At 34.7% G+C, this 11,018-nt stretch overlaps 1 protein-coding gene across 1 annotated transcript in view; it reads right to left on the reverse strand.

The window, feature by feature from the left end:
• Positions 1 to 11,018, reverse strand: part of LOC108971698 (UDP-N-acetylglucosamine--peptide N-acetylglucosaminyltransferase 110 kDa subunit) — a 139,718-nt gene that overhangs the window by 35,467 nt on the left and 93,233 nt on the right. Inside the window, exon 7 of the mRNA XM_018937943.1 lies at positions 770 to 965. Coding sequence (XP_018793488.1) covers positions 770 to 965 — 196 coding nt within the window. The remainder of the gene's footprint in view (positions 1 to 769; positions 966 to 11,018) is intronic.

The following is an 11,018-nucleotide window of genomic DNA, read 5'->3' on the forward strand; positions in this document are numbered from 1 at the left end:
CATCCGGATTTCAACTCTACTCGTCACCCTGATCACTTTGGTATATATAACCCTATATCTGACTCTTTTAGTTTGAGGACTTACAAACAACCGTTATAAGAACAAAATTATAATACTCTCTTTAGCAACTTTGTTGCGAGAGTATAAAAATATTGCTAAATTTCTAAAAGAATGCACCCTTTATATTAATATATAAACTTTGTACTTGTCTTATTAAACTTTTATACTATTGCTGAAAGCGCTTCGCCGATCTATAAGTGATGATTCATCTCTAGGAGTTTTGGAAATCACAAAGGACTAGGGTTCACAGCAGCCCAGTGGTGCCTGGCGCAAGGATCCCCAGACGACCAAACACAATCGCGTAATATGGAAACTTTAAGAAATAAATTAAAGGAATGCAATGGGTGAACATTTATCCTCTCCTAATAACATATGTGACCTGGTCTACGAAAAGTGAGCTAACGTTCGGAAACTAGTTTTCTGGGAAACAGCTGTTAAAAAAAAGTATCTCATCTTCCATCCGAATCAACTAAAAAGTGAAAATTGATTTTTTGACACCTAAGCCCCCTTTCCGTAGACCAGGTCACATATATTATTAAGCTATTTTATACACTTAACTCCTGGAATAAAACTCAGTAATAAATCCTCGTTAAACCAACCAATTCTACAAATAATATTAGATACTTTTATTAATATGAATATTACAGTTAAAAAGGTACTATTAGAATAAAATCAAGCGTTTAGAATAATGTAATATCATAAGAATTACCTGGCCTTTTTCCTTAAGTGCATTGGCCAAATTGCAATATGCATCTGGAAAGTTGGGCTGAAGCTCAATTGCTCGTTTGTAAGTGTCTATAGCCAAATCAATTAACCCCTGTTCGTAATAGACACACGCTAAGTTTCCATGAACGACCGCATTATTAGGCGACAAACTCAGTGCACGAAGATATGCTGCTACTGCTCTAAAAATAAAAGGCAGACATAATGTGTAGATTTTTGATATGATTAATAAATTTGCAGACGCCAAATAAAGTCTACATTTCCCCTTACAAAGTGCAGTTCTAGCTATGTTTGTAAAAGGGAACATAAAAATACATATTAAGCGACCTCTAATTCAGAGCAAAAGTATACTTTGGCAATTTTTATTTTCTTGCAACGTGTTTCTACAGAGTATAATAGTTTTGTTCACCTAACGGTTGTTTGTTACACCTAAATATATTTTTTATTTATTTATTTTTTTTTTATTTTATAACGGTTTGATGACTCATGCCCAGCTCTTGACCGATACTACGGCTACTACTATGCCGGTCTCTTTCGACCAATCCAGCGATTTCATCGCAATTTTCGACGACAGGCCTTCCGGGGCGTGGCTCATCTTCGACCACCTCTACACCAGAACGAAAACGTTGAAACCATCTTTGTGCGGTGGATATGAAAACTGTATCGGGTCCATAAATTACACAAATTTTATTGGCGGCTTGAGATGCATTTTTGCCTTTATCGTAGTAGTACTGTAAAATATGCCGTATTTTCTCTTTATTTTGCTCCATGTTTGCGRCGCTATAACTCACGAACGACTCAAAAGAAACGACAATCAATCAAACACGTGTTAACGCGTGAAATGAGCTTTCCAAAAAGATATAGCATGGCATCATGTGACGAATAAAACTAGAACTACGCGCTCTCAGCGCCAACTAGCGAAAATACCGCAAGTCTTTTTTGACAATATTATATATATGTTTTTTAGGATAGCGTATTTTGACACCATATTTGTATATTCCAATTGCCTCGGCGCTAAATACGGGGAAATATGGTGGAAAAATTGTGTCTGTAACCGTATATATACGTATATATAGGAGATAGATATATAGATACAAACAACCGTTAGGTGAACAGGCGATGAGATGGATAGCGCTTTACATGCGTCAAACGTCTACGCTTTAATATTGTATCAAGAAACTGTACGAGAGGGTTTGAGAAATAGCGGATTTCACAGACATTAACTTCAGAGAGTTTGATATAATACATTTTGATGCAGATAAATGTTTTCGGATCAAAGGCTTATTGAACGCAAGTTCAATTTGTTTAGTTCTGACAGGAAACTAAATATGTATATGTACAGTATGTCAAGAAACTCTTTACACACTGAAAATTTACAGCATTTTTTTACTTTGCTTACAAAAACTAACACCTTCTGTTAAATGTTATCTATTTTTTTTAATATAGAACTGTTGAATAGAATGTGCTTAGTTAATAAGTGCAAAAACAAAATATTGCAAGGTTAAATATTAATTCAACAAAATAGTAGTTTACACATTTTTGCACTGTCAAGAAGCTCTTTAACACTTTGTTTTTTGTTTCTGTTTTTTTTTTCTTGAAGAAAAAAACGGTACTTTTACCGCTATCTATGAGTTTGCAATCATCGCTTTTTTGAATTCATTCTCATTTAATTGTGAAATATTGATGAACGCGTGTCATGAACCGACTTTTTACAATTTTTAAAATGCCTGGAAAAAGATTGATCTTCAATGTAGTCCAATTGATTTATTACAATCACCAACTGGGAAAATCTGCGGCAGAATTATCAAAAATGTTTTGCGTCTCCAGAAAAACAATTTATAATGTTTTAAGTCGCGCGGAAAATGAAGGCATACTTGAAGAAAAAGGTGGAGGTGGTCGTAAGAAAAAGATTTGCGAACGGGATAACCACCCAATCATGCGTAAGATCGACCAAAATCCACGAATTTCTACCAGAACCCTTGCCAAAGAGCTGGAAAAGAGTGTTACACAGTCGTTTCACACGAAACGCCAAGCAATTATGCGGCATAAGTACACTTCAAGAGTTGCGCCAAAAGATACCCTCTGAATATGACGTTTTTAAACAAATAAAAAAAAAATTAGTGCTAAAGTTGAAAAGGCGCTTAATTTATATCCAAAAAGTTTACGTTCGCCAATGATTATTTATACAATTGAAAAGCAATTACATAAGTTTTAGCAGTTTTGGCCTACAATTTCTTGCTATTATTATTCTTAGACATCGATGTATGCTCCCCACTCAATTTCTAGTATTATTTCCGGATATTTTGACCCACTTAGTCCATGGGTCGGCTTTTTGGCCTTATTTTGATGAAATTCGATGTTTTCAAATACGATTTTCTAAAAAGTTCCAGATATTTTGAATAAGATTAATGTCTAGTGACTGCGGGAAGTATGGATTTATTTTTAATTCCATAACAACCCTGCACGTTATAAATAGAAATGGCCGCTATAAAAAACCGATTTAAGCACACTTAAAATTTAAATTAGTTTCTTAAATGGTTCAGATACATATGCTTTTCCATTTTTTTACTAAAAAATCCAAATCTTCAACTCCAGGTGCAGTCACATACCCCCAAACCATAACATTACCCCTACCATGGCAATATATTTTTTTCTGCCGACTCTTCATTGATCTTTATCCACACTTTTCGTGATCCTGTTGAACCAAATATATTAAATTTTGATTCGTCGGTGAACACAAGTCTTTTTATTAACCTTACTTATGTATGGCTTACGACGAGCGATTCGTCTATGATAACCAGCACTATTCCATACATTCCCTACTGTTTGGGGATTTATATTTTTTGTATATATACTATATGTATATGATCATTTTAACAAAATAATTTAAATTTTAAGCTTAAATGGACTATTAATAGCAGCAAAATCAATTTCCAACAAAAACAAAAAAAACTTTAACAAATCTTTATAATTTTGGCAGAAATTATAAAATCTATTTAAAATTTACATTCCTCAACAATTTAACGATGTAATATGTCTTTAAGTGACAGCTAAAACAGAGTTGCAATTATATGTTTGCATGACATTGCACGCAAATATACATGAGCCATTGCAAATAATTTTCTTCTTTTTGTGTTTGTTGCTGTGCCAGTGCACCAAGAGGAAATATACTATGTAATTCTTGTACGTGCAGGGTTTTTATGGAATTAAAAATAACTTCATACTTCCCGCAATCACTAGACATTAATCTTATTCAAAATATCTGGAACTTTTTGAAAAATTGTATTCGAAAACATCGAATTTCATCAAAATAAGACCAAAAATCTGGATCAAGAACTAAGTGGATCAAAATTTCCGGAAATAATACTAGAAATTGAGTGGGGAGCATACATCGGTGTCTAGGGACAATAATAGCAACAAATTGTATTACAAAACACTGTTAAAACTATTGTAATTACTTGTAATTTATATAAATAATCATCACTGTACGTTAAGTTTTTTGGTAAAAATTAGGCGCATTTTAAGCTTTAGCCCTAATTTTTTTTTTTTTTTTATTAGTTAAAACTTAACAACATTACGATATGCTATAGTTAACGTTAAATATACATCTCTTACAATGGATAGAAAAAAACCACAAAATTTATTCATTTTAAAACAATAAAACGTGTCGTAATTTACTAGAACTAGGTGTGTGTAAACTTTATTGGTCCACTGTATATGATATATATATATATTTTTTTGGAGACTACACAAATATATCACAAGCTTTTAAAAATTTCCTGAATCTTTCGCATTGTTAATCATATAAATGCATACAATTAATATTAAAATCAATGATAATAATATTATTGTAAAATTCAAAAGAATTTTAGCATTATATATAATAAAATCTATCAACACTTTATCAAATCATCAGTATTTATTCTATGTTAATAAGCTAAAAGCAAATTAATTTGAATAAACTTAAAACCAATGATCTTTTGATAAATACTTTATTATGTTAATAGATTACAATTATTTCTCACAGAATAATAGTTATGCGGTGAGCTTTACTTAAGTCTTGCGCAATGAAAATAATACCGTGAGTGTATTATTCGTTAATTTAAATACCTTTTTTTTTATTGTGTTTAAGAAATTACATTGTCTTCATTTTGATCTGTTTGACATTTTTCGGGAAAGAGATTGATTCCAATTTTTAGACAAACTTGTATGAGGTTTCGTATTATCCTGATGGAACACTACACCATTTCTATTGACCAATTTTGTTCTATTCTGGTTGAGTGCATCACTCAATTTGTCCAGTTAAACGGAATACAATTTAGAAGTAATCGTCGTACAAAAGCTTAACCCGGAACGCTAATACATTCGTCGAATCGAACGCATCGCCGGCATTTCTTCTAAACATTGTTGGTTTTACTCAATTCGCTTTTTTTTCCCAACAGTGTCAGGTGATCTTATGAGCAGAGATAAAGAGATGCCCAACTCATCTCTCATTGGAAGTGAGAGAGCAATTGCTAAACGTCAAAACCTCCTGAACTTTGATAGCTGATAGAGTTCAGGAGGTTTTGACGTTTAGCAATTGGAAATGAGCGATGGCAAGATAGAAATCTTACCAAAAAAAATATTTAAATGGAAGGATTTGTTGCATTGTTCAAGACCACTTATAAAAAAATGTAAAACAAAGGAAATTAAATGAATTTGTAAAATTTAAATGTATTTGATGAAATGCTTCGCAGTGTCAAGCATCATAGTATTATTTTCAATGGAAAATGATTAAACACATTTATTGATTGAGAGGTAAAAAGTTTAAATCCTTTAATTGGATATTGAAAGGTCAAAAGTTTAGGATGTCAAGTCTTTTCACTTTTATTTCTCCAACTGTACTGTCCTAGTAGCTTTTTGTGAAACATGAATATATGTGTCAACATAATGACAAGCAAGGATGTGTTTAAATGAATACAAATTAACTTTAAAAGAGAATCAACAATAACTGAAAACGAATCTTAAGTTAACGGGATGTATCTACATTAACCCTTCAATGGTTTACTCTTTTATATATAAGGATAATTAGAATAACTTAAAGTGAGGATGTATTATCATACACATAGTACTTGTTACTACAATTCGGCCGTCCTGACCATGAGATCTCCTGATCTCAAGCGCATTTATGTCTTAGTGTATAAGCCAAACCAAGGTCGTATATTTCCAACAGCCCAAACTCCCTTATAAGGAATTCTGGACTGTTGAAAACTTTCAACATCTGAAATAGGACATGTTGCTATTTGATGATTTCGACTGCCACACCCATAACACGTACCCATCTCTCGCTTGGTTTACGGCATTCTGCTGCTAGGTATCCGCGACTGCTGCAGTTGTAACATCTTCTTTCTTGAATCTGCGACTGAGCCGGCGCAATCGGTTTTGGCCCAGTTTCAATTTTGGAAAATGCTTGGAGTAATTGTGCCTTTGTTGTGTAGCACTGCATATACGCTTGGTTGCGTAGCCGATAATCAGGTATGCCATCGATTATGTATTCGACCAACTCCTCTTCTCCCAGCTGTAGCTGGTTTGCCAATACCACCTTATCGTTGAAATATTCAATAAACCGCTCGCCCGACTTCCACTTCCTGGTCTCAAATTTTCGCCGCAGCACCACTCTGTTTTCACCTGAGCCAAACACTTGATTCATTTGACTACTACTACTTGTTTAGTTGCGAAATCGGGGTTGTCATATAACCATTGTCGTGCTTTGCCTTTCAGTTTGTTAAGAAATATAATGCGTGACTCGAATTCATTTATAGTGTAGGCACTGGCGACGCTTTTGAACTGTGCCGCCCACAAATTGAAATTAACGCCACCTTCGTACTCGGGTATCAGATTTTTTATCAGGTCAAATGAAATAGTTGCTTGATTCAATTGCGGGAGGCTCAATGTTTCACCACCAATCATCATTCGCTGTAGCATTGCATTCTCCCGCTCCAGCAAATCTTTTTCACGTTTCAATAAACTTGTCTCTCGCTTCAGTAATTCAATCTCTGTCGGACCTGCGTCTGCTACGATTTTCACTGGCTGCTCATCGACTTGTTGTATGGTGCTACCATTTTCCATCTGCGCGGCAGGAACGTCGTTCGTATCGGGTACAGTCTGTTGGTCTTCAAATATTGGGAGCAAAATTTCGTCAACTTCTGCACCACTTGGACACTCGCACGTTCACTTGCAGGAACCTCTATCAACCGCAACACTAAAGTACTTTTATTACCATTCGATGGTAATTCACTTCTTTGTGTTTTTTCAAAATAGGTCATAAATTGTAAAAAAAAAAATTTTATTTTTTTTTTTATTTTTTTAATTTTAAAGTTGGGTCCTAGTAGCTTTGTCACTGAAGACGGTTCCATATACTCATTCTAACATACATTCATTTTCTCTGCTTACATGCTATTTATTTACTTATGTATGTATATATCTTTGAAAATGGACACATGAACTTGTAAAACATAAATATATGTGTCAACACAATGACAACCACGAATGTGTTTAAATGAATACAAATGAACTTTAAAAGAGAATCAACAATAACTGAAAACGAATCTTAGTTAACGGGTTAACTTTAATATATCTATATTAACCCTTCAATGGTTTACTCCTTTATATAAAGGTATAATTAGCATAACTTAAAGTTAGGATGTATTATCATACACATAGTACTTATTACTACAAAAGTAAGTTTTTTAACATACTGGCCATATAAGGTGCGTACCATATCAGGTGAATTGTGGGTTTATTGTTAACATGTGATTTTTGGTCGAATAATCGTCCTTCGAATGTTGGATTCTGAGCAATTTTTAGTCGTCAGTCAATTTGCAAAAAAGCGATGTTTTCGAGATGTTCAATTCCATTCCCATGAATTTCAATAATGATTAATCTTGATCGTCATTTATGTCCTCACGACCACTTTGAATACATTGAAACCACTCGTGCACTCTGCTACGAGATAGACAATCATCGCCATAAACTTGTTTCATCAATTGAAATGGTTCGGTAAAAGTTGTATCAATTTTAAAACTAAATTAATATTAGCTCTTAATTCGAAGCTAATTTTCGCACCGATAACACATGAAGCACCGAACACACAAGCTGATACTTAAACGTCATGAAATTCTCCCTGGACAATCGATATAGATAGCAGATTCTAACGCACCAGTTGATATATAAGTACTTAGATGGAGCACTAAATTCAAAAAGTCCTGTTTACTTTGGAATACACTTTGCAATGGAAAATGTTATAAAAAACGCTAATTTCGAAGCGCCCTTACACTGGAATAAGTTGGACATCCCATTATCCCACGAGCTTGCAGTGGGCGAACGTTCGGTKGGTACACAATGTTAGAACTTATAAATTTGCAGGTGCGTGCTCGTCGCATCGACGAAGTATAACTTTAGCGCGAATTTTGCAAATATTGCTTTATATATTTCATTGCATTTTTATTGTTTGGAATAACTAGCATAATTATCAAAGCTAAGGTAATCATTATGGACATTACCTTATGAATTATTTTATTTATATATTTATTTTTTTATTTTAACGATTAATGAACAGCTGTTAGCTTTTCGAGGAAAATATTCATTTAGAATGTACATACCCAACAAGCAAGCTAAGTATGGAATAAAGTTGATAATGTTATGTGGAACAAATTACATGGTTGATACTCATCCATATTTACAGAAACGCTCAAATATAATTGCGGCATCTTTGTTTTCAAAACTTTTGTAAATTTATAATACGATCTTTGAAAAAAAAATAAATAAAAGGTAAAGTTTTACACAATTTTCAAAGAAAAAATGTTTAACGTTCTTGTTATGTTTATTTCCTTAATTCTAAATAAAAAATGTTATTCAATTATTTTTGTGTATTTTTTAATCAAAAACTTAAAATATTTTTAAAAAAATTTTGTGTATTGTTTTACTCAAAAACTTTTTCTGTAAGAAATAAAAGCAAGTGAAGTTCGATGAAGTTTAACCTTAGTGTATGTGAAATAAGTATCAATTTCTTTTTGAAATTCTTTTTCAGGATCTCTTGCATTTTACATTAAACCTACATTTCGGCCACGAATTTTACAAAAAGATTTTGGCATCGGCCTTTTTACATAAAGAAAAAGTTAGTCAAAGGATTTATTTTTGAACTTTACCGAGATGTGCCCGCTTTACTAATACTCTTTAGACTAACTTGTTACATGGACATTACTGCTATTTATACTAATTAGTGGGTTTACTTATTACTAAACGGTGATTCAAGTAAACGAGTTGTCAAACGACATCAAAGTGTTCGGTTTATTTTACCAATCTAGTAAGATCTAACTGGGGCAGTCGAGCCGAATCGGTCGAAATCAGACACATAAACGTATTCATCTCGGATATTAAAATTCTAAGAAAACGAAAGGCTTGTAATATATAACAGCGGAATAACATAAAACATACAAACAGCAACAGTTAAAGCCACACTTACTATCTAAGGGTTTTACCTGATAAAAATACTATCAGCCATCCAGCCTGCCAGATTAATTTTATAGGCAGTAACTAAAGCAACATATTAAAACAACAAACACCAGTATTTAAATGAGCGCAAGTTGAAGGAAGTAATGCAAAATAAAATAAGTCACCACGGACCAAAACTCAGTGATTCTAAAATTGTAGGAAATAGAGTAAATCTGCAATTCACAGTAACTTCAAAATTGTAGGAGCACGTCTTTGATAGATCCTGTACCCTCAGAGTAAGTAAAACTGTAGGAATAAGACACGTAGTAAAATTTCAATAAAGAAAAAAGGGTAGTCTAAATGTAAAAAAAAAATTGTTAAAAAACAAAGCTAGAAAAAAAACGAAAGTGAAATTAATTATATTTTAAGAGAATTGTTTTTATTAAGTGGAAACAAAATAACAATAACACAAAAAAAAAAAAGCCTTTGCTACTACGATCCTCTGTGCCAAATTACAGAGTTATATCTTAATTAAGTGCTTAGTTATGACACTTTATAGGTTTTCGGTTAATGGTGTTTTGTGAACGTGAAAGTGGTCCGACTACGCCAATCTACGAACTAGTAATTGTTTCTTTATACAAAGGAATAAGAATGGAGTCATATGTAGAGGAGGATTTAGTCATGTGCAGAAGTTCATGCAAGTGAGAAAATTTCTCTGATCGCCATTCACTTGGGAGTGGCCAGAAACGATTCTTTTACATGTGACTCAAGCAGCTCACGACTTTCGGTCTTTGACCATGTATCCTCTGCGTAGCCTAAGAACATCTGTTTGAAGGCGAGCTAAAGTGAGAAGGCGAAATATCCCCTACATAGGGTTGTGCGGTGGGTTTGGCACCCGCCATGTAAAAAAAACACCCCCAAGAGACCCCCCTTTTGATGACGACCATGGAAAATGAAATAAGGACTACGAATTGAGGGCGTGCACCTGGAATGTCCGGTCCCTTAATTGGGAAGGCACCGCTGCCCGGTGAATGAACGTCTAGCCACAATCCGCACCAAAGCGAGGTTCTTCAGCATATCGCTGATTTGCGCCCACGCCCCCACGGATGAGAAGGACGATGTGACCAAAGATACCTTTTATGAGTGCTTGGAGCGCACTTATGAGAGCTACCCCGCCACGATGTCAAAATCGTGCTTGGCGACTTTAACTCCAGGTGGGCAAAAGGAAACATCTCCAAATGGGTTGAGGCTGATCGACTTCGCCGGGGCCCGAAATATGGTTATCTATAGTACTAGATTCTTGCATAAGAATATTCAACAAGCTACCTGGCTGTCTCCGGATCGAAAAACCACCTACCCGATCGATTATGTCGTGATAGACGGAAGACACGTATCCAGTATTTAAGATGTGCCGGCGCTCCGAGGTCCTAACATCGACTCGGACCACTTGTAGCAGCCAAGATTCGCACCCGCCTCAGTGCAGCACAAAACGCACGCCATCAAACACAAGGAAGGTTCGACGTCGAGAATCTGCAATCACAACAGACAGCCGAACGATTTTCCACTCAACACGTCTCAACTACGTCAACAACTCGGTATAAGGGAACCGTGGGACGGCATTTCAAACTCTTTACGTACAGCCGCAACCGAAACCATTGGTTTTGGGAAAGTACAAAAGAACAGCTGGTACGACGAGGAGTGCCGTGTCGCAGCGGAGAGAAAACAGGCTGCCTACCTCGCAACGTTACGATCGACCACAACAC

Source organism: Bactrocera latifrons, unplaced genomic scaffold (genome assembly GCF_001853355.1).
Source record: "Bactrocera latifrons isolate USDA-ARS-PBARC rearing strain unplaced genomic scaffold, ASM185335v1 scaffold_353, whole genome shotgun sequence".
In the NCBI taxonomy this organism is placed as follows: domain Eukaryota; kingdom Metazoa; phylum Arthropoda; class Insecta; order Diptera; family Tephritidae; genus Bactrocera; species Bactrocera latifrons.